The sequence below is a fragment of the Dendronephthya gigantea genome, unplaced genomic scaffold, assembly GCF_004324835.1.
Source record: "Dendronephthya gigantea isolate DGI-Jeju-01 unplaced genomic scaffold, DenGig_1.0 000024F, whole genome shotgun sequence".
Lineage (NCBI taxonomy): Eukaryota > Metazoa > Cnidaria > Anthozoa > Malacalcyonacea > Nephtheidae > Dendronephthya > Dendronephthya gigantea.
The window spans coordinates 127953-154461 of record NW_021163034.1 but is presented as its reverse complement, the minus strand read 5'-3'; the positions used below and the strand labels follow the sequence as shown (position 1 = coordinate 154461).

Below are 26509 nucleotides of genomic sequence, written 5' to 3'. Positions count from 1 at the left end.
AGAAATAGAAGAAGAAACTAGAGAAAAAAAAAACAGAAAAAAAAAAACTAGAGAAAAAAACTAACTAGAAAAATAGAAAAAAACAACTAGAGAAATAGAAGAAAAAACTAGAGAGAAAAAACTAGAGAAATAGAAGGAAAGACTAGGGAGAAAAACTAGAGAAATAGAAGAAAAAACCAGAGAGAAAAAACTAGAGAAAAAAAAGGAAAAAACTAGAGAAATAGAAGATAATACTAACAGGTTTAACTTTTTTTAGAAAAAATACTAAAAAATACTAAGAGGTTAAATTTAGAATTGTCAAGTCACACAGAAGAACTTGCAAAATAAAAACACTAACACCATCAGACGAAAAAGGTTTACTTCTTAAACTTTACAAAGAAAAAAGTTCTCTTTATAAATCCATGTTTTAAAAACATTTCACACTAAAATATATATTAATTAATGAATCTGGGTGCCTTTCAAACTTTCTTCACCACTAAACAAAAAAAAGAATTTCATCAAAAAAATGATAAGAGAAAATACATTTAGAAAAAATACTAATACTAAGAAATTAAAGAGAAAAGAAGTATAAGAAAAAGCAACTGCCAAAATCTTTTCAATTGTGAAAGCACACGGAAAAACATGCAAAATCGAAACAACAAACACCACAAGACAAAAATCAAGTTTCTTCTTAAACTTTTAAAAAAACATTTCGAAAATACTTAGAGAAAAATTATAAGACAAGAGAAAAATTAGAGAAAAAAATATAAGATAAAAAAATATGAGACAAAACCAAAACAACTGCCAAAATATTTTCAATTGTGAAAGCACATGGAAAAACATGCAAAATCAAAACACTAACACCACAAGACAAAAAAGGTTTACTTCTTAAACTTTACAAAGAAAAATTTCTCTTTATAAATCCAAGTTTTGAAAATTGTCACATAATTGATCACATTTCACACATGTTATCACACACGAAAATATGTTAATTAAGGAATCTAGGATAGGGCTAAAATAACTCAGGTTCTTCAGGGGTGCCTTTCAACTTTCTTCAACTTCATTCATTCTAAAGAGAAAAAGTATTTCATCAATCCTTTTAGGCAAAAAGTGGCAGCAAAGTTTGTATTTTCAACCTGACATCATTATTAAAAGATATTACTCATTATCTTACTTAATCATCTTTCATGGATAGACAATACATTCATGAATGCATTCTGTTTTATGCCAATTATATTTTTGCCATTTTCAATGAAAAGAACGTGTCACATGCATATATTCAACCCAGACATATGTCACTATTTAATTTGAACACAGAAAAACTGGGTATCCCCCTTCCGAGTACCACAGAATATAAATCACATGGAAATCAGAAAAATTTCTCCCAAGTTTAAAATAGTAATTGCTGGTCTTTTTCGTGGATATTTATTGTAAGACCACCACAGAAATTTTAGTAATCAGCCAGACTGGTTCAGCTGTTATAGCAGTTTCATCATTGGTTTCACACATGGTGACCATAGAAGCAAATTACAATTTCATTGTTGTCACCTCAACAATGTAGTGGCTTTTTAAAATCAAATGCTGACCATCCATGACAAAATCAAATTACCTCAGTGCAGATAACTTGTTCCCTTTTTAAATCAATGTACATCTGACAGTAAAGTTCATATCCACGGCTCATGTTGCATACTTGACCAGGGAAAATCTTGAATATTAGAAGAACACATGATTAATATAAAATTCCATTTTGAACTATCTTAATTATTGTCTAGTTTTTGATCAGGCATTCTATGGTTACTTCATCCCTCTATATATATGGTTGCTATATTTATTCAAAGCCCACCACAGGAATTTATCAATGGTGACACATTGGGAGCATAGAAGCAAAGTTCACTTAGCAATCTTGTTGCAAAACTAAATTGTGACTGCCTGACGATTTTCATGAAAAAGATCCCAGTTGCAGCAAATTCCCCTTATACTAAATAACAAAATATATATTTGGGCAGTTGATATGTATTACAAGGTCACTACAAGAATTTCAGCTGCAAGGCTAATATAAATTTTGAAGGATCAATCGAATTACCTCTCTGTAGAAATATTGTTCACTTCCAATTTTCCTCTGACAGTAAAGTTCATGTCCACAGCTCATGTTGCACTCTTTGACCAAGGAAAATCTTGAATATGAGAAGACATGATTAATATAAAATTCGATTTTCAACTATCTTAATTATTTGCTAGTTTTTGGTCAGGTATTCTATGCTTACTTCATTTCTCTATATATAACTATGGTTGCTATATTTAATTAAAGACCACCACAGGAATTTATTACTGGGGACACATAGTGAGTATAGAAGTAAAGTTCACTTAGCAATCTTAACCAAATTGTGACTGCCTGACAATTTTCATGAAAAAGATCCTAGTTGCAGCAAATTCCCCCTTATACTAAATAACAAAATATATATCTGGGCAGTTGATATGTATTACAAGGTCACTACAAGAATTTCAGCTGCAAGGCTAATATAACTTTTGAAGAAACAATCGAATTACCTCTGTGCAGAAATTTTGTTCACTTCCAATGTTCATCTGACAGTAAAGTTCATATCCATATCTTGAATATAAGAAGACATTATTAATATATAATTGCATTTTCAACTATCTTAATTATTGTCTAGTTTTAGCAGAAGGCACATAAACAGTAATGTAAAATACTTAACTTTGACCAGACAGCACAACAATCTTGCTTAGAAAGGTCCGCGAACGGTCCACGTGGATGGTTTTCTTCGGCATCGCCATTTTGAATTCGGCCGGGCGAGTCTTGAACTGATTTCTATTTCGACTGTTCTCTTGACGTTCGTCTTGATAACTGGCAATTGAGATAAACGTTAATGACAAAATGTTCAGTTCTGCTTCAGTCTATGGGTGCGGAAATTGCTCATGACATAAATTTTCAGTAAAAAATTATCATCATTGCAGGCAGAATTAAGCTCGAAACTTTAGATAACCTTGTACGTAGAATATTTCATATTGTATATGGTTTTTTGCTATTTCTGGCCGACAATTAGCAGAAGGCACACAAACATCAAAGTAAAATACTTAACTTTGACCAGACAGCACAACAATCTTGCTCAGAAAGGTCCGCGAACGGTCCACGTGTATGGTTTTCTTCGGCATCGCCATTTTGAATTCGGCCGGGCGAGTCTTGAACTGATTTCTATTTCGACTGTTCTCTTGACGTTCGTCTTGATAACTGGCTGTTGAGATAAAGGTTAATGACAAAATGTTCAGTTCTGCTTCAGTCTATGGGTGCGGAAATTGCTCATGACATAAATTTTCAGTAAAAAATTATCATCATTGCAGGCAGAATTAAGCTCGAAACTTTAGATAACCTTGTACGCAGAATATTTCATATTGTATATGGTTTTTTGCTATTTCTGGCCGACAATTAGCAGAAGGCACACAAACATCAAAGTAAAATACTTAACTTTGACCAGACAGCACAACAATCTTGCTCAGAAAGGTCCGCGAACGGTCCACGTGTATGGTTTTCTTCGGCATCGCCATTTTGAATTCGGCCGGGCGAGTCTTCTATTTTATCTTTTTTCTCTTCACGTTCATCTTGACAACTAGCTGTTCAGATAAACCTATATACAACGAAAAAAAAGGGATCGGCTCAGATACACTGTACTCCTTGAGGAAGGCCTACGGCCTTCCCGTAGATTAGTGTAAAGGCCTACAGTAGGAACTAGCAGCGTGCGGGGGACCAAAACGCTCTAGGCAAACGGTCCCCCTACTGGGGTCGGACAAAGCAACCGCAGATTACGCATATAATCGCCGGAACCCACCTTTTAGTCAACGGCGAACTCCTTCTTCCTCGAACAATCTTCAATCTTGCTGAGCTTCGATCCTGCTGTCCACCTTCGATCGCCACCTATTCAAAGAAATTTTTTTTTAACGTTGAGATTAGTTTTATAGGCGATAATTACCATGTGATCATAGCAAATCACGTGGTATGATAATGTACGATAACATGCCGATCAACTCCGAACATCATCGTGAGCGATGTTACTATAAACGAATCACTATTTAAAAAGCCTAGAAAAAAGTTGCCCTTTACTATATTTCAACATTTTAAAAGAAGTGCATTCTCGGGCAGTCATCTAAGGCAGTCATCTCAGGCAGTCATCTCAGGCAGTCATCTCAGGCAGTCATCTCAGGCAATCATCTCAGGCAATCATCTCAGGCAGTCATCTCGGGCAATCATCTCAGGCAATCATCTCAGGCAGTAATCTCAGGCAGTCATCTCAAGCAGTCATCTCGGGCAGTCATCTCAGGCAATCATCTCAGGCAGTCATCTCGGGCAATCATCTCAGGCAATCATCTCAGGCAGTAATCTCAGGCAGTCATCTCAGGCAGTCATCTCGGGCAGTCATCTCAGGCAATCATCTCAGGCAGTCATCTCGGGCAATCATCTCGGGCAATCATCTCAGGCAGTCATCTCGGGCAATCATCTCAGGCAGTAATCTCAGGCAGTCATCTCAGGCAGTCATCTCGGGCAGTCATCTCAGGCAATCATCTCAGGCAGTCATCTCGGGCAATCATCTCAGGCAGTCATCTCGGGCAATCATCTCAGGCAGTCATCTCGGGCAGTGTTTAGTAGGACCCTACAATTATGCAAAGTAGAACAAAATAGAACTGCAAACATGAAATATTGAAGATGATAGGAATCTTCGAAGTTTACTGAATCATCAAAGACTCACGGTCGGGAATACAGTATTCTATTTATTCTATTTACACAAAGATTCTATTTATTCTTGGAAAATATCCACCACTATGGATAACCTAAGCCACCATCCATGAAAAATAGTATCTTCTTTGTGATAGTCTGAATATTTTACAGATCCTTGAAGAATTTAAGGCAATTAATCAAGGGACAGCCACTTACCGCTATGGATCTTGTCAAGAAAATCTACACAGTATGTTGTCATAAGTTTCTTTTGTGAATAAGAGTGAATATATGCAATATAAAGACTCCAAATCATTCTACCAGGAGAGCCGAATTCACCTACGAAAAGCTGCAGAGAAATTCTTCTCTGCAGCTTCTCTGCAGGTCGCGCGTGTTAGAGCATCTGAAGAAACTTGAAAAGGAAGGAAAGATTTGTAAGTAGGAGCATTTACATCACATGGCAAGCTTGAGTTGCAAGAAAACCTTTAAGTTTATGTCAGGTTGAAAAGATGACAGCTGCTGAGGGACCTAGGTCACCTAACAGTTATATATAGATACATAACCTGATCATTGGGTGTTGTTGCACTCCCATATTATGTAATATTTTGGGAAGCCAAGCATCTCATGAGAGCCAATGTATGGCAGCCCAGGAATTTCAATTTGTCTATCATGGAGTGTGGTATAACAGTTATTTAAAATACAAAATGTTACCACAATTGATGCAATGCACTACGATTGAGAACTACTGGCCCTAAATTGATAATAATACATACTAGTTGTTAAAAACGTCATCTGGATGCTTTATATTGTACTTTTTATGCAGGGAAGTTTATTTTTATTTCAGGTAAATTGTCAGCAGTTGAGGCAATAAGTTCTTCAACCCAATGGACAAGTCACCTTTAAAAGGCAATAATAAATTTTTAAACAATTTTACAATTTTTACATAGTATAGTAAGGCTTTAATTACCCCTTACAATTTTGATCAATTTTGACGACTTTTTGAACTGTTCAAAAACAGTCTTAAAATGCTAAAAATTGCTCCTTAAAACTATTATCTTTCATTTTAGAGCGTATTTGGTTGGTTTTTAGAACAATGAAAAAGTCGTCGAAATTGACCAATATGGTAAGGCTTACACCTTACCATTTTCGTCAATTTTGACGACCTTTTCAACTGTTCAAAAACTGACTTAAAATGGTAAAAATGGCTTCATAAGACTAATATCTTTCATTTCAGAGCATATTTGGTTGGCCTTTGTAACATTGAAAAATCGTCAAAATTGACCAAAATGGTAAGGCTTACCGCTATATGTTAATATTCAATTTCAGCTGAAAAACATTTTCGGTTAAAAACAATAAAAATTTTTCGTGTTGAAATTGAAATTTTAATAAATACATGACGGAAACAAACTATTAACGTATACTTTAATTTAGGAGATATTTTTCCACGAAATTATTATGAAATGTTTTCAAGAAGTTCTACCTTTAAATAGTTCGTTTCCATAGACTTCCCACTTGCTTCAAGGTCTGCGAGCACTGCTGTATCCCAGTTGAAATGTAGAATAGCGGCTGGAACCTGTAAATAGAGACAAATATTCACTCTCTGACTCAACAATTTTAGACTTTTAATCCCCTTCTTTTCTCATTTAATTTCTGAAAACCGATTTAAGAACACATTAACGAGAGGGTGGGCGGTTTCACCCGAAGAATATCTATGTTTGCTGTGCTTTTAAGAATTTCTGTACATTTTTTTCTAGTCACCGGCTTATTTTCAGGTAACGGTTGTATGAAAGCCGGATAGCGCTATCCACCGCATTCAACCGTTCTAAAAATGCTTGAAAAGCAATAAAATTTCAGCTTTGGAGCCAATAATTGTTGATCCTTGATTTAGGAATACTAAGATTTAATCAAAGTCGGTTATACCCTAAACGGGCGATTTTATAGCAATTGAAAAAACACTATTCGATGGATAGCGCTATCCGGCTTTCATACAACCGGCCGCAGTCCTATAAATGGCTGTTTATATAATTGACGTACCAGTCCAAGTTCCTCGAAACTCGACTCCTCGTGAGTGAGTATTCCACCGCCAGGCTCAGACAATACAAAAGGCAGCCAATCATTTTGGAGCTGTTCTCTCACAAAGTTCTCGAGGGATTGACATTTCTCACGAGCATTGAATGTGCCTGAAAAAAAGTTAAAGTCATAATTATTACGTTTTCCGAGGCGTTGCATTCCTAGTATATTTCAGGTGATCTAAAATGGCGGGAGAGGACTGGGACTGGTTGACAAATTAAAATCCATTTTTACTTTTTAGGTTGAAACAACTTTAATAATAACTCTTGAAATATACTTTAATTCGGTTTAAATTATATATCATGGGCCGGTTGTATCAAGCCTGTTTAGCTTAAACGGTGGTTAATTAAGTTCAAAATAGAAAGCAAGTCTATAATTTTATTCAACAAGCAAACTAAATGTTTTTAACCTTAATACAAAGATACTGTTTACAACGACATATTCAGTGCATAATATTCAAGTTGACTCATTCAAAAGAGATGTAAGAGTGTTATTTAATTTTGACTTATCCACCGTTTAATCTAAACAGGCTTGATACAACCGGCCCCAAAACTATAATTCTTAGAATTGAACGTAATCACAAAATCCCGAGTAGTTTTATAAGGAAGTACAAAAAATATAATCGATTAATACTGCGGGACGAATTAGTATTTCGAGCTTTTGAGCGCTAGTTGGCTAAAATATGAGCGCAAGAGCATCTGGAGTGATATGTGCATATCTATCTAGCCTACCTTGTAAGATGTGCCCATCAGGAAACTTCACACGTAATAGCGTGAATCGATATATCCTTGCTGGATTTTTCTCTTCTCTTTCTCTCATCGCACGAGTTCTTAACTGAGAATTACGATCAACTTCCACTAATCTGGTTTTGCAATAAAAAAAACAGCGTTAAAAATCATAAAGTTGTAGATAAATTCTAAGAGGGCAAAACGTAACTTTAATAACTTTGTGCAAAAAAAAATCGTCAAACCACATCGAATATTTTGGAGAAGCAGAACTGCCAAACCAAATTTTCTCGGTTAAAACAACTTAATATCTCTTGAAATATACTTTATTTCTCTTTCAAATTTACGCCAGAGCTATAGTTCTTATAAATAAACGTAATCGTATTTTTCATTTCGACTTGTTTCATAAAGTACAACAAAACTCAAGAGATATATAACCGATCAATACTGCAGAATGAATCTCTATTCCGAGAATCTTTCTGAACAATGGTTGTGTAAAAAATAAGCCCTGGAGATCTACTTTCTATGTCAATTTACTTTCAGAAAGCCATAATAATGTTTCCTATAATAATGGAGCCTAATTGTCGCCTTGATCCCATTGCCTATATCACATTTCAATATTTTGCAATTCTTTATAATTACAAATTAAAGTACAATTATAATTTTCAAATTCAGACATTTTAGTTGGTGCTACTCAAACCTTGCGCAGATTTTGTCTAAATACTTCCAGTCAATATATAAAAAAAATTACCGTTCCGTTTGCATCTTCTTCACTTCATCTGAACTTAGGTCAAAAAACCCCTCAGGAAGTTGAACAGTTTCACTATTACTTGATGACGGCTTGAGTACCTGTATTGAAAAGTATATATTGTACGCAATACCGAATATTTATCTCTTAAACATTCAATTTAGGATAATTTGCAAGATACTAAATTCTGAATATATAGGCCAAACATTGTTATAGGCCATTTGGTTATCTTTGTACAAACAATGAAAGTAAAGACATACAAACCCTGAGAGATCTGTCCAGCTTCGGCTTGCAAGTCTCTGTTGCAACAAGGATTTCCTTCATGATATTTAGTTTCTCTGTCACATCGGTAGCTCCTTCTTCGATAATAAAGCACATCTCGCCTGGGTTATCTATTAATGGCATGCACAATAACATTTTAATTACATTATTACACCATGGAACCCGGACTAGTACATTATTACACCATGTTGAAAAATTGCTGAAAAATTTCTTGCGTTCAAATTATCACGCATATTTGGGCTGCATGTCTATGCAAAAACGACAATATGATCACAGATCATTCATCATTCTGTTGTAGTGAGCGGAACTCAAACAAATTATTGCAACTATAAGTGACTGTCCTTTTCGAACTTGTTTTCATGTTTTTCACTATATCATACTTTGTTTAAGAACCTAAATACTTATAATATTAAGGTTTTCTTTCCAAAGTTATTATTTCATATAATATAAATCATGCAAAACTCAATAAGTTTCTACAGGTCAAATGTAATTAAGCTGTCATCTTCATTAATGATGCAAACACCTCTACTGGGAAACGTTTTGTCGTTTATTTGAAATGTTATATTTACCTGGTAATGGTTGCTCAGAAAAACCACAGGCAAGCAAAAATTCGATGCTTCCTTTTACAGGTTTTACTCTTTCCTATATTCAAAAGGAAAAGAGTAATTTTTTCCCTGATCAGACTGAATTAAACATGCATGTACCAGTTGCCAGATGAAAAACAGTGCCTAAAAATGTATTCATCATTAGCTAACCTGAAAGACTTTATTTCCCTGCTTTATTCTACGGTATTTACTTTCGTCTGGATTCTTCAAAATGTTGTCCAAATATCTGCCAACAAATCAATAACATATGGCAAATGGTGATCTAAGTTTCAACTAAAATTCTTGGAATAAACTTTACCTGCACAGAACATCAACACAACCATCTACTTTACTTTGATCTTTGTTCAAAGACCTGATCATATTAACTGGACTTAATATCTGGTCACTTTTATAGCTCTATAATTAAAAGGAAAATTAAACATTTCACACCTTTGCCAAAAACATATGCTACATGTATTGATTATATTTGGAAAATTTTTAAAGTCTATAAAGTGGATATGGATAACCTAGAGGGTGGATAGGCTGCAAACTTGGGTATTAATTCAAATCAGGTTGGAATTAAGTAGCTAACTTTAAATCTTTTGGTGTAGAGAGTTCAAGGTCTTTCCAACAATGCATGTAGCACCTTATCATCTTTAGCACCTGATATCAACTGTTTATAACCAAACAGCTGGTGTTTCATCCTGACCCTATTGTTGGCAGCAGGTTTGGACCTCCACCCTGGGTCAACAGAAATCCACACTGCATGGATATACACCAAAAGACTGTTACCTCTTTGAGACAGTCATCCATGTGAGCACGAATATCTTGTCGCACATAACTGACGGAGCAGAATGGACAAATGAAGAACACACCGGCGACTGCAAGAATTGGAGCTGAGTCTTGGTGTACAACCTGGGCAGAGAATGCAAAATTAACAAAATTGAAACAACATCTTTTGTTAAATTGAAACAGAATGCCTGACTATTATCACAGTTAATTGTAAAATCCTACCTCCTTTTCAAAATTCTGTTGTTCACCTGACCCACAAGCTCCCGACTCTCTAATAAATTCTGCTTCCACTAAATTGTACAATAAAATAAACATGAATAACAAAAACTCCTTTATACTTGACAGCATGGAGAAAAAATATGCTGTCTGTCTGTAACTGTGATAATATTGAAATTAACCCATTTAAGTTGGCATTGTACCTATATATACACAAAAGTCTTGTACATACATCTACACATTATAATAATCACCTTCACTTCTTAATTTTGATGCATTCACTCCTGGGCCATCATCCAGTTTGCTTGCAGGTTCATTTGAACGTGATTTCCATGTTGCAGTGGCAGAATGTGGTCGTTTAGGCTGTTTCTCTTGCTGCTGAAATCTTGCAATAGCTGCCTGAAAATTTTCAATAAATTAGCATTTTTCATTACCAATATTTTACACCCAGCATTATTCATACCTGTCCGGCACGCTGTGCATCTGAGGTTGGTGCTCTTCGTGGTTGCTGTGGAACATTGGGCTGACTTTGGGTCTGTGATGATGAACTTTCACTTAGCACATGACCTTCACCAGCTTTGCGAAATTTCACGGCTAACTTGGCTTTCCGATATAAGTTCATTGTTCAAATAGCATTACCGTACCCTACAAAAAGTAAGGATATCAATAGGTGTTTATACTAATTAATATATATACATATTATACCTACTTTAATAATAGTCAGTACAGTACTATTATACAAGCAATATAAAAATATGAACTGTCAGATAAAATCATAAAATTGACAAATTATATTTCACCAAACCTACCTGTAGCACTTTGATCCAACAATGAACTGGTCAATATTCCTTACTAAAGCACTTAAATCCGTCTAAAACCTCGAAAACGAAACCCTTACACAGATTATTTTGTTATGTATATATTTGTAGGTTCTTCCATTAATTATTGTTTAATGAGGGAAATGTTTTCCTTACAAGTGGAAGCCCTGTCAAGAAGTCGACGTGTTTCCGATTGGCTGTTGAAAGTTCGGAAAATTACGAAGATGCAATGGTATGCACTGAGCTATATTAGTTATATAACAATGTAAAATTCCACGAATTGTTATATTCGAAAATTCGTGGAATAACATATTATATAGCTCAGTAATCGCATTGACTTCATTGACTAGGTTTTCCAGTGAACTATGCTTATAGTTCATCAGGGCTGCGCGCCTGCGCAACTGTGTAACAGACCAACTATTTTAGATTTATTCCTCGTCTGTCTATCATCCATTGACTTACCACTGGCGAGAATATTTCTTCACAACTGGACTGCTAGCTCTTGAGGTTGGAGACCATATCTATTATAACTATCATCTTCATTGGTACACGTTGGTTAGGTTTATTAATATTTAATATATATTATTTCAATACTAATTTGCACACGTCAAGTGTATGTATGTAATCGTTTTAAGTGTCAATAATTAAGAGTTGTTTTCAATATGAATCATGGAATATATGTACATGCCTGTACAAGGTTGGCTCTAAAAAATTTGCCAGCAACCATTACAATATCTGACAGATGTATTTTTGAAACTCCATTTTTTTTTTAAATACCTTATATTTTAAAATCTAATTTTAATTAAAATATATAATTGTGGTAAAATTATCCAAACATGGCGAACTTAAAATCTCGTCAAATTTAACGCATGTCGCTACGCTTAGGTGACGAACCCTGGTACCAGTGAGAATATTAGACATGACATAACAATTATCAATCTTGCTTCAACTCAACGTGCAGTGAACGATGTTCTTTCTCTGTAAAAATTAGTTAATGCAGGGAATCATCACTGAAGTCACTCCAGTCATCCATATCTTCATCAGAATCATCATCATCATCAGAATCATAGTATGTATTATTTTCCTCAATCAAGCACAGCACTCGGAAGAAAACATCTTGATTTTCGCAAGGAACTGCTAAAAACTGTTCGCCTATAACTTCTTCATCTCGTAAACTACTATCCATACTGTTCAAGATATTGTCCAGCCTTGTCACGCGGGAATCCAAGTCCACACTATTATCATCCAGGAATAATCTCTTTGGCGGTTTTTTAACCTTCTTTTTAGTGTTCTTTCGCGATTTATCTTTTAAAGGAGCAACCTTTCCACGTTTTATCTTCGAGTAAACACCACTGGTTAACCTGTCCACAACATAATCCACGATTTCTATTTCGTTCTCAATCTCAGCCGTCTCTTCTTGTATTTCTGCATAGGAGTCGTTGATAATGGCTATGAACATGTTCATGAGCACCATCACGTTCAAACCAATGAAAGAAAAGAAATAGAGCGTCGCTAACATTGGATTCACCATAAACAAAGCCTCGAAATCAAAGTCTCCCAGAGTCATTGCTAGTTGAGTCACCATGGTCCTAATAAACGAACTGTAGTCTTCAAGTTCCGAGCTAAAAATCGTGAAAGCAAACATGGCAAATGCGAAAAAACCAAATATAAATGGAACGCAGAAACTTAAGATTGGTGAACTGATCCGTGACAATGTTCTACCAATAACAAGGAAGTTTTTATTGAACCGGAGAATGCGTAGGAAACGGATGGTGTAGAAAAAGACAAGAACACCCAAAACGAAAGTCATGAAAGCGTCTGCTTGTCCGGCATACTGGAAGCCAACGTAATCTTTTGGATTTTCCCTCAGCTGCAGGAGATTTCTGTCAACTTCGTAAAGGCGAGCGAGGAACAGAATGATGAGCAAAAACTGTGAAATGACAAGAATGGTCTCAATCCAATTCCAGAAACCTTTGAAGTAGGCTAAGCGTTGTTTATACACGAGTTTGCTCTCTCTGAAAAGGAAGTACAACATGAAGAATATGACAAGCACGTGGGCTAGCGTTTGGCCACCACTGAGCTGAAGATAAAACCTGGATGCTTGGAAATCAGTTTTGGTTATCGCTCCTGACGATGGTAAAAATTCCACGAATATTGTGATTATACCAAACAGATTAGTGTTCGCATTGTACACCGTGAACTCCACGAGCACAGCACGTGATTGAACGTCGACCCAGCCGTTCGAATGTAGGTCGGATATGACCGTGTATGCCGTAACTTGGTCATATCCAAGGTTTGTTGCATAGCCTCCGCCGCTGTACCAAGAGATCGCACCCCAGTTCGGAAAACCCCGTAGCTCTAACATCGTACGATGTCGCCATCTCTCGAGACAGGAAAGAATCTTCCCACTCGGTAATATAGCATTATCATTGATTGTGTAAACTTTCGGATTGGTGCTTGACAACAAGCGTTTCTTTTTCCGTCGTTTTCGCCCGCTACTTCCTCCCATGATTGGATCCAGTGCTCGTTTGCTACGAGTTTTTGATTCGTCGCTTGATGAATTGCTCCCGTTGGACACAATGGCTGTCCACTCGATTTCAGTCCAAGGGATGCTGACGTCTTCGCTGACATCTTCGCTGACATCTCGGCGCTTTCTCGGAGTGTCGCTATCCAGCGACTCCCAGCCGACGTTATACGTGCCGTCTTCTTCAATCGATACGGAATAACCGTCGTAGCAATGGGAGATTTTCCCTTCAAAGTAGCTTGAAATGGGACACGAATCTGAGCAGAAAAGTTAATCATCAGCATATTCATTATCGTGGGGCGAAAAAAATAAGTAATTTAAATATACCAGAGGAACAATATACCAGAATAACAGTCTTAATCTGTGTCTTGTTTGAATTATATTTTCATTCTCAAGATGTCTTGTTTATTCGGAATTTGCTTTTTACTTTAGGAACAATCTCCGTGTGTAGGTTTGAGCTTGGTGCTTATTTAGGCTTAAAAAATTCGGTCCAATATTTCGTTTTATACAGAGAAGTCAGTTTTGCTAGTTTACCTTTCTCCACGCGAAGCAATCGCACTCGCGGAACGCCAACGAGATAGTCTTCCAAATTAGCGATCCAACCTTCTTTGATTTTCTTCCCATTGTACCATTCATTTGCGTACAGGCCAGGTATTAAAGTCTCACGAGCCCACATCCATAGTGTATCAGTATCGGACACCTGGAACATCAATAGCATAAACATAAATCAATGTGTTTGCTCCGTTTGTTATTTAAGCGAGATTACCATGACAGTTTGAGATTCAAACGCTGTACCTACCGCGGATAAGTCAATGCTAAACGCATCGACCTCGTCGAAAGTCTCATATAAGGTTTTTGTCATTAAGAACGAATTTGTATCCCTGTGGTAGTTGGCTACGTCCATTAGCAATATCAGGAAAAAGAAAAATGCCATTATTTCCCATACAGCTGCGTTCGTTTTGATTTCTTTCAGACGTTTCAACCTCGCAACTTTCAGAGTCTCAGCATCTGGAGGACTGAAAATAAATTAAAATAAATTATACACTCACGATTTGCTCAATATGGAAACGAACACAGCTAATTTAAAAAAGATTGCTGATAAAAAGGCCTAAAGGTTCGTTTACACTTGCAATTTTTGCAGCGATTTTGTGCGATTTTCTCCTTTTGAAAGATGTAAACGAGTGAATTAAGATGTACAAATAAGGACACTTATGCACTAGAGCATTCACAACTCGCGAAAAGAGCGAGATTTTAGATTTAAGGATCATTTTTTCAAAGGAAAAAAAGCTGACGTATTTCCCTACTTGTAGTATTTCGCTTTCTTCTTCACTGACGCGGGTATTTCTTCATCCGTCTTGTCTTTCGCAGGGATGTCTACTAATTCAACGTTATTTGATTCATTTTCGGTGTTATCAGGCTTTCGAATGACCAAAGCAAAGATGACCGCCATGAGCACAACTTTAACTGGTTGTAGAAGCAAGGCTGACTGTAAGAACGAGGTTACCATTGCAATCACCCACTCTGTGGAGGTCTCCTTTCCCCATTGAATGCTGGAATGAAAGAGAAAATAATTGTCGAAACTAAATCTCGTTATACTAAGGGTTGTACTCCAGGTATAGGATTAGAGCCAGAAAGTGGAGGCCCACTCTGAACCAGTGACACCTGTCTAATGGATACAACAGAAAACTTGTTAAATGTGCTAACCTGTACAGCAAGGTGAAGAATATTGACGCACCAGACGCGAGATAACAAATAGCATAAGCTATGAAAATAAACCAGTGAGGCAGTTTGCCTTTTGAGGTATTCGAATTTTCTTCACCGTCATTCGGTTTGTCATTCTTATGTTCCTTCCCATGTCCTTCGTCCTTGGGCCTTAAATTGCGGAAAATTTGCACAAGCAACACATTTACCGGGATGATGATGACGCTGCTCTGTAGACCAATCACAAACGGTTTCAGATCGATGACCAAAGAGCCAATGTTAACCGCGAAAGGACTGGGGCCCTGGCCTCCCATGTTATAGAACATTGCGCTCGTAATCATCGTGCAACACAGCAGGCAAAGAGCGCACGAGAGACGTTGGACGCGGGTGAAGTTACTGGTCGGAGGCCTGGAGACAATGGAGAACCATATATGGCCATCTGCGAGGCCTGTGATTGCGCGTTTCGAGAACAAATGACCGAAACTGACCATTTCTTGTTCGTTGGCAACGGAAAGAAGTCGACACACTTTCCCATCTTCCGATTCAACAGCCAGCCAGTTTTCGCAAAACAGAGGCCAGGTTTCGCCAGTCTGAAGATCTTTGACTAAAATCCGGCTGAGGTACCAGGCTGGTGAAGAACCTTGAAGAAAGGTAAGTTACCATTTCAGTATTTTTAAAAAATTCAGGTTCGCATCTCAACCTGCTAGAGAACCGAGTGTAAAATTAGAGAGCTTTAGATCGAATTTGGGTACAGTTACCACCTGGGTAAAGTCAATATAATGAAGGTTGGAGGTTTATATTGCTTTGTTGAGCAAACCTGAGTTATCGTGCCATATTTGAAGATAGGTAAGATCACCGACTCCCTTCGGGTAGGAAACGATGAACGCGTTTTCTTGTCCTCGTTGAAAGCAGGGTCTGTGCCGATCCTTTAGTCTTACTGGTTGAGTCTCACCCTCGTCACCAGTCATTTTGAAGACAACTCGAGCAGTTGTTCCAGCACTTTTCCTACTGCCAGTGTATGTACTGATGAGGTAGTGGTAGTTGCCCTTGGGGTTTGATAGAATCGTAGGACCAAGCTAGGAAGGAGAAATATAAATGGTGAATGATTCAGAATGAATAGTTTCTCAGTTCGCCTCAGGTATAATCTGTGCGCTTAAAGTTATCCTCGAATTTCCTGAGGAAAGGGTGTGGCAGAGGGAGGCTACTGCAGAGGGGAGAGGAGTAGGACCATCGAGTTGACCTGTTGGTGAAATTGGGTTATTGCTTTCGGAGTTGTCAGTAGATAAAGATGGCGTGCACTGGTCTAGGTGGTCATATCAAAGCGATGATTCTAATAACATTTCACCTACCATCAACAAATCTTTTTTATCGGCTCTTCTCGCCCAAATAACTCCGATGATGTAAAAACCAAGGATTGTCGATATCAAAGCCAGCACAGCAACGTTCTCGGCAAGACTGCCAAAATTTTGGAAAACCGAATCGAAATCGATCGGGTTTGGTGCCACAAGTAGATCACTGCCAAACGACGTCAGATGATCACAATAGCACACGATGGTCTCCTTGTTCGTTCCTGGGGCCACCTACGCGGAAAAAACAGGAATAGATTGAATGGGTTCTGTTCTTTTATAGTCAGACCAGGCAATATAGCAGGTATAGTATTAATTTTAGGCCTTACCCTGCAACCATCGCCGGTCCATGTTTCATTCTCAACGTCCCAGTGCATACAACTCGATTCAAACATCGTCGAATTGTAGTTTGGAGTTTGGTTGGGGAAAAAGAACTTTCCATCGAAGCCCAGATTGTCCGCCACCAGGATCTTGATCGCTGGCTTGTGAGTCGGCTTCGGGGGCGCGGGAGGAACGATGACACAGGAACGGCGAACACGTCTTGCTCCAACCTCGCACGAAACAGAACGTCTCTTTCGAGAGGCGGACCCCGCGTCTAACTCTTCGTCACTCGATTCGTTGAGATATTGAATATGTTGAACAGCTGGAGAACGAGTAAATTTATTGTTTTCACTGTTTGAATATCTTCTGAAAAATTCCTTTGAAACTTAATCATGTTCAAGTATTTTCTTAAGGTTACTTACCAAAGCAATGCTTTCCTGTGTCATTTAAGTCTTGATTTGATACAAACACTGTATAAGGGTCTCTTGAACAATTTTTCAAGTGAACATGGATGGCTTGACCGGAGTTGTGATTGTGTGATATTTCTGAATTCATAATAGTTCCTTCTGGGACGGAACAGCTTTTGAGATCAGGAAGGTGGTAGAACAAATCAAAATCTCCCGACTTTATATCAGGTTTTCCTCCACTCTTTAAATATACCTAAAATAACGAAAGAAGTATTTTCACGGGTTTTAAAAAATGCTGTTTGCTTGCTGGGGGAAAGGGATTAAGGATTAACTCTCTGAACACCTTGATTGTCGTTGTTCACAAGAAGCACTTTTATAAAAACAATGATGTACCTTTAGATGTATTCCAATTTCGTCAGGATGAATTTCAAAATTCATCGATGTATAATTACTGCTTCGGTTGAAGCAATGGTACTTCAAGTATTCTTTTGTACTTGCTGTCGAGTTTGTCTGACTTGGTTTCATGTAAAAGCCGTTAGGTTTTGGGAATTGACTTGTATTGCGAGCCACCGTTATACCAGCTTCTTCGCTGAAGTTGGACGACGAAATATTCATCTTGGAGTCAATTACTATGTCGACTACATCAGAAGTGATTGTTTCACTCGTGTTGTCCCAGTTGAAGGGATTTTTGTTGAAAACTGCGAGCTAGTATGAGAAAGATAGTTAAGGTAGTAAGCAAAGTTACACGTACTATGTCACCTTCACTAGCACATACCATACCACACCACATCACACCACACCACCACACCACACCACACCACATCATACCATACCATACCACACCACACCACACCACACCATACCATACCATACCATAGCCATACCATAGCCATACCAAACCATAGGCATAGGCATGTACCATACTGTAACATACCTTTATATTAATAGGTTGCATTTGAAGAAAAGTGTTGTTCGGATTATCGATTACTAAAAAATTACAGTCAAATTCTTCAGTAAAATTTCCAACCAAAGTTACACAGTTTTTGTGACTTCAATAAATATTAAACCAATCGGACTGAAGTATAGTTAAGCAGTCAAAAAACTCACTTTCTTTCATGCCAAGTGCATTAGCCGATGGAGGATGAAAGTCGCAATTTTTCAAGGTGTTCTTCTTTTGACCAAAGTCCTTCACTTGAACCAACTCAGCTTGAATTGAAAATGTTTCTGTTTCAACGCTCAGGGGACCCTCGCTAGTGACCAAATTATCGACAACGATGTTTTGAAGATTGCCAACAATGTCCGTTGTACGTTTAACTTGATTCTACAATAAGTATAGTCGAAGAATATTGACGTCTGTATTCTAAATACTCACTCGCGCTCTCACTTTGGTGCTATTCAAATAAGTTGCACTCAAGTAGAATTGAAGTGCGAGGGACATTCACCATTTAAAATATCAGGTAATTTGTTTTCAAAAAGCTCACTCGAATGTGAAGAAAATTAAGTGTAATACAAATGAGAGATCACGTACTATAAAGCAACAATTGACATTGAGAGTCGTAAAAGACATAGAGAATTGTAAAATCAGTATAACTAATTGTAAAATCGTACTGGAGATAGTTCAGTTTCCTTTGTTGAACCATTATTTATTTGTCCGAGAGATCCAAGAACAAACCCGAGTGATGTCACAATTTCTTCAAACCCATTATCCTTGTTTGACAGTTCCTTCAAATTCCCAGTTAAAGACTTGCATATATCAAGTGCAGTGTCCTTGAGAGCGAGAAAGAGAGGAATTTCAAGACGATTGAAGCAAAACAGGGATAAGGTCTTCATAAACCCAATGACTTCTGGCAGAAAACCTGAACTAACATGCACATGCCTTAATTTGATCTATATCAGTCCTTAAATGTCAGAGTGGATTTTATCGATAGAATCAGACTAAAATAGGGAATATAAGCTACTTTTCCAAAGGGAATGATTTGAATCTGGTTGAAGGAAAAATGACGCCTTACCTGACTATCGGGTGTAAGTTCGTCTGGTTCTTCCGTTAAAGTGAAAATCGTAGAGGAGACTTGCTTCATTGCGGAGGTGTCCTTTATAGACATATTAGCGGATGAAATGCTTTTAAGAACTGTTTCCTTCACCTAAGATTTAGATAAATGTTTTAATACTTAAGTTTATCAAATATCTATTCATCGACGTCAATTTCTCACTCATTTTGCCAACCAAAATTGGACAAATTTTAATTTAGAACCAAGTAACCTTGCACGGACGAACTGTTTAGCGAAGGATACGTACATGTGCCGATGATATTTCAGAGCTGTTATTAGTTGTATTTTTCTGAGCGATGTGATTTAATATTAACCCAACTGTTGAACACAAGCTCAAGGCTTTCGGGCTTCTTTTTGATCCGAAATAGTGTTGAAGTAAGCTGTTTTCTCCCGACACCAAGCCCAGAATTCTGTCCATGTCCAGGCTTGTTACTGGTGGAGGAAGTACCTAGGAAATATGATAACTTTTTTAAGCAGTTGTCACCCCGCGGTGATAAGATGAGAGAAATGGCGTCGGACAATGGAAACACAAAGGCCGAGTTAATAAAAAATTCATCTGGCTAAAAAAAACGCATCTCAAAATATAACTGATCAAGCTTAGCATATCTTGGTATGGCTGAGCGAACTTGGTATAGCTCAAAGCTGAGAAGCTTAGTAAAGCTAAGCGTAAAGCTGACCAAGTTAACCTGTTGTTTATAATACAGTTCATTGTTTTTAAAGCTTATTATTAGTACCATAAGCTCTCAGTCTTCGCCAACTTTCATAGAGGTTTAAAAGTTGTTTGTATTACCTGAACCGTCATGATATGTCTTGATTTTGAGCCAAAGAAGTCTTTAACAACCACAGTAACATTCAGTCTGTATTCATCTCTCTCGTCTCCTATCCCAAGCCAATCTGTTTCACTTATACTCCGTCCAGGACTAATCGTACGATAGAATAGTACGACTTTGATCCCTCCTGTTTCGTAAAAGAACTCGTAGGAAAGAGGCGCATCCTGATCAATCCAGTTTTCACAAGAGATCGTAAAGTTTGTCTGCGCGGCCAAACCAGAAAATGGAAAAATGGAACAGTTTCCTTGAAAGGTATACAAAAAAATCTTCAGAATAAAAAAGGCGACGTTTGTAAGATAGAAGGGAGTTTGTAAGATAGTTAGCAGTGACTACGAGTAAACAACCATGAAAGCCCTCTAAAATTGCTACCTGTGTCCAGAAATGAACAAATATACTTTACAATGCACTTTTGCTACTTAATGGTAGGAAAACACCCAGAGGGAGGATGCTGGATAAACCATCCTAAGGGAAGATACAAAGGAACTCTCCCCGTCGGATGACACTAAGGAACTCCCTCCCCCGAGGCATGACACTGTGGAAGCTCCCAGAGGGATATTGATTGTTTAAACAATTTCATACCGTTCTTAGGAGGAGTATTTAGTAGCATTGTATGCCTCATTTCGCCGAATACACCACTGGCACGCGTCGCCCTGAAACTCAAGATGTACTTCTTTCCGGGGTGAAGAGAATTTGGTTTGATTCCTATATCCAGCTCGTCGATAGGATTAACAGCCATTTGCTGAAATTCGTCATTTGTAATCTCGTTTAATTCCGTCAAGTTGTAAGGCTCTGGGGTATGAATGTCATCGTATAAGAACAATTGCCAACCGAATTTCAGCGCCCCATAGCAACGTTCGTCGCACGAGGATTTCAGAATGATCTTCTGGTCATGAACGACTTTCGATTTGCAGTTCTTGTTGCAACTGTAAGTTTAAGAAATAAACCAGTACAAATGAAGTCACTTAGAAACTATACTAACCGTAATTTGAATTTATATTTCTGCATGTAAGTGGGTACAATTTGTCCTCACCCCTAAGGGCCGTGGAGCAATTTTAGATTAAGAAAGCAAGAGCGGCTTCTTTCGGGGATGAGGCAGATTTTGGGAACCTTTAGTTTGTCAGAGGCACCAAAAAATGTTTTGGAAGGGACGTCACCAGGCCTCTCCGTTCCGCGATCCTTGACCACCTGATCTACCACTGCTTATCCTGGATCATTCCCAATCCCCTTTCCAAACTCAATTTAAACGTAACTTAAGTACTTATAATGTTGTGATGAAATCATTTTTTGTCTCACCGCATTGTAAGGGAAGGTGGTAATCCTCTCGCCACGTAGAAGAAAACGTTTATCAAATGCTGTCTGAGACCAAATTCAGGATGGGTCTTTCTGACCAAGAGGGAGATCGTATACCTGGGTTGAAATATGGACAGTCAAAGAAAGTGTCAGACATACAATTGAATACTTCGTAGGTGGAATTTAAACATATAAACAAATAATCTAAATGCTTCAACTCACGCTTTGTCTTCAGTCATTGTAATGGTATTCAGTTGAAGAGTGAGATCAGTGGAGTTCAATCGACCACGCCCAGTTCCGAAACAACCAATTAGCTGCCGAAATCGAGAAGATTATTTTACAATTAATATTGTTACTCGACACACGCAAAAGTCTCGTGAACGTTTTGTAGCAACCTAGGCATGCATGATCATAACGTCACTGAAAGATAGCGGAAGAATTCATAGTTGATAGAATGCGACTGTCTCAATGAACTATATGTGCTTTTAGCAACTGGATAGCCACGCCTTAGATTGCTGGTAAATCAATTCCTGTGTTAGCATAATTAGTCGACTCTTCACAAAATTATCATAAGTTCCCGCATTTCATATCTATGTTGCAGGTGTATCAAGGTGTATCCTACCTGGGTGGTGTTGTCCATGGTTGGGACAGGTGCTGTCTCCGGGTCAGGTACCTCGGGGAATGCTAACAATGGTTCAAAGGTAAAGTTTGACGGCAGAAATTCATGATCATCAACATCTCTGCAGAACCAAAGAAACTCCATTCCATCTGTGCCAAGAAAATCCGGATCTATTGATGACGATGCGTTCAGAGCACCCTAAAAGTATAATATATACCTGTTCATGAAATGGTTCGAACCTGTCGTCTTACAAACATACACAGTATCCAAGACAATGCATTTGAATAAATCGGGGTTTTCGCGTTTGCCTTTAAAATATATACTAGACACACTGTTCTGATATCTTAAAAAACTAATTCATTGTTACGACAGGGCTTCCTATACACACTGCACTATATCTCTTAGAAACCAGGTGAAGTTTTTGTTAATAATGGTGCATGACTATGTCTTATACAAACACAGCAAACCTACAGACATTCCGTATGGTACAGTATGGAAGGAGCCCCCAAGTACGCCAGCATTTAACCAAGGTGTCTGCACGATTTCAACAAAGAATGAATCGACTCCAAAAACGCCAGGTAATCCACTCATTTCAACACGAGCAACGATTTCATAGAAACCGTATGGCAAGTCCCTCGGTGGAAGAATCAGATCCTCAGAGAGAATATTCGAATGGTAAACAGCTTTCCGTAAGTTGGACGCTTTCAAATTCGGGATTGTGTTTAACATGCGTGGATCATCCACAAAATCAAATACTGTCCAGGTCACTTTGGTTGCTTCGGTTTTTTCACAGTCTAGTTGTAGTTCAGGTGATAATGAGATTGAGACCGAACGATATACTTGTGTGGCGTTCAAGATATTGGACGAGTTTGGAGCCAGGCCTACAGAAATATAAGAATATATAGTAATGAGCTGCAGAAATATCAAGGATTGAGAGGATTCGAATAAGCATTAAAGGTGCTTTTACTATTTTTTTAAGAATTATTGTCAACATTGTAAGAGTAAAAGGTTTACCCGTGATAGTGATGTTCGGATTTTTGCATTCTAAAGCCAAGATAACAGCAACCGTTTCTTCTGCAACCGCGGAGATATTATTTGACGCGCTTACTCTGACACGAAACGATCCAATGTTAGGATAAATATGTTCAACAATAACTTCTTGTGTGTTTGGACTTCGAGGAAAGAACTTCAGGAGAGGTGTGGCAGCAATGTTTGGATTAATGTCAGCAACGACGAACTTTGTTTGACATGAGGCGTCGCCATAAACCAGGAGAGAACTGTTGTCTCCGACGTCGATCCACATACACGTTTCTGGTGCAAACTTTTCGAACAAAATTGTGAGTGTTATAGTTTTGTTAAGCTTGACAGGACCGTCGTTTGATAGACTGGTGAAGATCATGCTTTGTTTAAGGATAATACTACCATAAGCGTGTACAGTACTAATGCTGTTTTTTAAGGTGACAGTAATATCACAGCGCTGGTTCACATCCCCTGGAAAAGATTTCTCAAGTTGATAATGCGATGCATCGCTTTGACCTGAAGTTTCGCAGTCGAAGTTCCACAAAACAGATGTAGCCGGACCGTTTTTGTAGCTTGCATTCAACTTTACGGGATACTCGGCTGGGAATATATTGGCAAGCTCTCCTTGACCCTTTACCCCAGAGCCAAAGAAGGAAAAACTCGTCAACATCGAAATTACCGGATTTTGAATGACTTTTAAAATTTCGAGCGTAAAATTCAAAGTTTTGTTTGAAACTGAATTCCGAGCGAAAACACGGATATCCACGATCCCGTCAGGATCGAAAAGCAATGGGTCTGTAACATGGCAATCGCATTGTCCACCAATTCGATTTAGATTCGTCACATTGCAACATATGATCTCGTTGTAGTAAACATCTACGGAAGTGTATGAGCCATCGTCCATGTCCCAAATAATAGGAATATTTTCACCAAATGCCTTTGCGGTCGGTACAGATTGAAGTGTTAGGTTTTCAATCGGGTATAAATTTTCTGTCAAAATTTAGGATGCAAATAATAAAGTAAGGTGAGATATGATGAGATAAGGGTAAGGTTGATGCAAGGTGGAGTAAAGTTGAGGCAAGGTGGGGTAATGTTAAGGGCAAGTTAGGTGAGAGGTGAGGTGAGGTAAGGTTAGAAAAGACAAATGGGCAAAAAGTCCAACGCACTCAATGTCTAACATTAATATTCTTACCAAATTCACAATTAACTCCATAATATCCCGCGGGACAAGAACAATTGTACGCGTTAACAAGATCTTCACATGTTGCGTTATTCAAGCACGGATACGAAAGGCATTCGTTGATTTCTATTTGAGAGAAGTTCAAAAATTACGACAAAGAGCAATTCCTTTCCAGTCTCTCCAAATATTTCCAATAATATTTACCTGTTTGGCAAGCATTTCCAATGTAACCAACAGCGCATGTGCAAGTGAAATAGTTGAAGAAGTCAAAATGGTCATGACAGGTGCCACTGTTTTGGCAGGGTGACGAGTGGCAAACATCGAAATCTAACAAGAAGAACAAATGCATTTTTGTAAAAGCTAACTGTGACCAGATAACTGTGATCAGATAACTGTGACCAGATAACTGTGATCAGATATCTGTGACCAGTTAACTGTGATCAGATAACTGTGGACAACTAAGTGTGATCAGATAACTGTGACCAGCTAACTGTGACCAGTTAACTGTGATCAGATAACTGTGGACAACTAACTGTGATCAGATAACTGTGACCAGATAACTGTCATCAGATTACTGTGACCAGCTGACTGTGACCAGATAACTGCGACCAGCTATCTGTGTAAAGCTAACTGTGGTGAGCTAACTGTGACCAGCCAATTGTGGCCAGATAACTGTGATCAGATAACTGCGACCAGATAACTGCGACCAGATAACTGCGACCAGATAACAGCGACCAGCTAACTGTGACCAGTTAACTGTGACCAGATAACTGCGACCAGATAACTGCGACCAGCTAACTGTGATCAGTTAACTGTGGACAACTAACTGTGACCAGATAACTGTGGGCAGCTTACCTTCGTAACGGCCGTAAAATTCAGCACGAAGGGAACAGGCGACAGTGCACACTCGTAGTTTAATTTGAATAACTGTGGTCAAAATCGCTGGAGTCAAGGTTAAATTTGTCACAACACCTTGTTCTGTACTTGCATTAAAAGTCTGAAACAAATTACAAATTTACCATCGTCAGAAGGTTCAGAAGCGAGTAAGCGATTAGATAATACACATGTCATACAACGCAGTCACACAAGTCGCCATGTGCCAATATTCAACAATTTTGCTATAATATTATCTATTATTCGAATATGTCTCCCGCCTGGCACGTGTCTATGACTCTGGCAACAGATATAGTTAAATGAATAATCACGATGATTTTCAAGGGCCGAATCTAATGAGAGTTCCAAACTCTATGAAAGCCCTAACTGGTATACGTCATAGGTTGTAAGTAATTAGAAATAGGCCGACAATCGAAGAAGGTGAATGCATGGAAGGATGATCCCCTAGTTGGGTTTCACTTACCCTAATGGTGGTCCAACCTACATGTTTGACATAGTTATTTTGTGCATCAGTATCAGGATCATAGTAGGTCAGTTGAAAGTATTCGACTCCAGCAACTGAGCTTGTCCTCGCTTGAATCTGGACCATCGTCACCGTGGTATTTGCGACGAAATCAACCACAAACACTCTGCAAAAGTTCAGTGTAAAAATCATTTCCTGTCCATCAGTAAATGACGCATGCTTTTAAAAAAATTCTTGTGCATGATAACGTCGACTTACGCGGGAATGTCAGACGGCATAACCATCCATTCGCCTCGATTCACGAACGGTTGACCATTTAATCTTCCACGCTTGGGTGCGTATGTTTCGTTCCGGGAAGAGCTTGCTGTAATTTGCGAATCCAAAATCTGTCCGCTTTCCATACCCAGCGTGTGGGGATAATAACAAGTGAGAACTTTAAAACAAAAAACCGTTTGATGTCATTCAGAATTACATTCCACCCCTGTCCTAGCAAATGTTCGACAGCCCTGCTAACGCGGGGAAGAAAAGCAGAGCTCTTAGACATTATAAATGTATTTCTGTATTCAAAAAAAAAATTAAACATACTTGCATAACATCCCTTGAACTCGACTCTAAGACAACCTTTGTGTGCTCCAGTGGCAGTGTTGGGATGAATACGAATATAACGGGTGGAGATGGGATTCGAAAATGTATTGGGGGCAACAATGTCAGGTGCCGTATTCCCGTTAAACATCTGGAAATATAACTTCATATCATCACGTTACACGTTAATGCTTCTTTCATGACATAGCAAAAGAAATAAAAGCCCTGTTTACACTACACTGAATATATTGGTAAAACACGGATAAAATGAGAACCCGTACTGATTTCATACATGCTCGGCCTTTGTTTTGGTAACCAGGGGCCAGTTGTATAAAAGACTAGTTAAC

General features: G+C 38.2%; 3 protein-coding genes and 1 long non-coding RNA gene across 7 annotated transcripts; all 4 read right to left on the bottom strand.

The window, feature by feature from the left end:
• Positions 1 to 867: 867 nt before the first annotated feature.
• LOC114522914 lies at positions 868 to 2567 on the bottom strand. The gene is made up of 4 exons (XR_003686957.1): positions 2527 to 2567; positions 2063 to 2153; positions 1589 to 1684; positions 868 to 1048 (listed from the first exon to the last, which is right to left on the bottom strand). It is a non-coding gene; the product is annotated as an uncharacterized LOC114522914 (long non-coding RNA).
• A 1998-nt stretch (positions 2568 to 4565) lies between these two features.
• LOC114522860 (UBX domain-containing protein 6-like) lies at positions 4566 to 11056 on the bottom strand. Of its 4 annotated transcripts, none has more exons than XR_003686952.1 (15): positions 10929 to 11056; positions 10583 to 10764; positions 10374 to 10518; positions 10126 to 10193; positions 9904 to 10026; positions 9431 to 9528; positions 9283 to 9358; positions 9097 to 9169; positions 8510 to 8637; positions 8249 to 8346; positions 7504 to 7634; positions 6737 to 6882; positions 6183 to 6275; positions 5476 to 5599; positions 4566 to 5114 (listed from the first exon to the last, which is right to left on the bottom strand). XR_003686952.1 is itself a non-coding variant. In XM_028543629.1 (14 exons), the coding sequence occupies exons 2-14, from the start codon at positions 10739 to 10741 to the stop codon at positions 5579 to 5581; spliced, it is 1359 nt and encodes a 452-aa protein (XP_028399430.1). In that variant the 5' UTR covers positions 10742 to 10764; positions 10929 to 11056; the 3' UTR covers positions 4566 to 5578. The 4 variants fall into 4 exon arrangements, 2 of the variants coding, with proteins under 2 accessions (XP_028399430.1, XP_028399429.1); XR_003686951.1 differs by having other exon boundaries at positions 4617 to 4640; positions 4922 to 5599; XM_028543629.1 differs by having other exon boundaries at positions 4566 to 5599.
• A 721-nt stretch (positions 11057 to 11777) lies between these two features.
• Positions 11778 to 22504, bottom strand: LOC114522909. Its single transcript, XM_028543690.1, has 21 exons — positions 22495 to 22504; positions 22027 to 22221; positions 21627 to 21718; positions 21408 to 21521; positions 20694 to 21037; positions 20075 to 20358; positions 19532 to 19732; positions 19246 to 19377; positions 18845 to 19003; positions 18344 to 18557; positions 18171 to 18223; positions 17630 to 17941; positions 17252 to 17489; positions 16838 to 17151; positions 16512 to 16742; positions 15980 to 16238; positions 15166 to 15802; positions 14766 to 15011; positions 14261 to 14477; positions 13996 to 14161; positions 11778 to 13718 (listed from the first exon to the last, which is right to left on the bottom strand). Exons 1-21 carry the CDS (start codon positions 22498 to 22500, stop codon positions 11929 to 11931), a joined length of 6204 nt encoding a protein of 2067 aa, XP_028399491.1. The 5' UTR covers positions 22501 to 22504; the 3' UTR covers positions 11778 to 11928.
• Positions 22505 to 22544: 40 nt separating this feature from the next.
• On the bottom strand, positions 22545 to 24343 carry LOC114522765. The gene is made up of 4 exons (XM_028543514.1): positions 24236 to 24343; positions 23038 to 24033; positions 22751 to 22904; positions 22545 to 22557 (listed from the first exon to the last, which is right to left on the bottom strand). The coding sequence occupies exons 2-4, from the start codon at positions 23945 to 23947 to the stop codon at positions 22545 to 22547; spliced, it is 1077 nt and encodes a 358-aa protein (XP_028399315.1). The 5' UTR covers positions 23948 to 24033; positions 24236 to 24343.
• Between the last annotated feature and the right edge of the window lie 2166 nt (positions 24344 to 26509).

Excerpts from the sequence above, each read along its gene's own strand:
- LOC114522860 (XM_028543628.1), bottom strand. The coding sequence starts at position 10,741 with ATGAACTTATATCGGAAAGCCAAGTTAGCCGTGAAATTTCGCAAAGCT. Across the intron at positions 10,027-10,125 it reads AACAGAATTTTGAAAAGGAG|GTTGTACACCAAGACTCAGC; the intron begins GTAGGATTTTAC and ends TTCTCTGCCCAG. Across the intron at positions 6,883-7,503 it reads TGATGGGCACATCTTACAAG|GCACATTCAATGCTCGTGAG; the intron begins GTAGGCTAGATA and ends ACTTTTTTTCAG.
- LOC114522909 (XM_028543690.1), bottom strand. Across the intron at positions 21,038-21,407 it reads CCACCTTCCCTTACAATGCG|TTGCAACAAGAACTGCAAAT; the intron begins GTGAGACAAAAA and ends TTAAACTTACAG. Across the intron at positions 16,239-16,511 it reads ATAAAAAAGATTTGTTGATG|CTTGGTCCTACGATTCTATC; the intron begins GTAGGTGAAATG and ends TCTCCTTCCTAG.
- LOC114522765 (XM_028543514.1), bottom strand. The coding sequence starts at position 23,947 with ATGGACGATGGCTCATACACTTCCGTAGATGTTTACTACAACGAGATC. Across the intron at positions 22,905-23,037 it reads TCCGAACATCACTATCACGG|GCCTGGCTCCAAACTCGTCC; the intron begins GTAAACCTTTTA and ends ATATTTCTGTAG.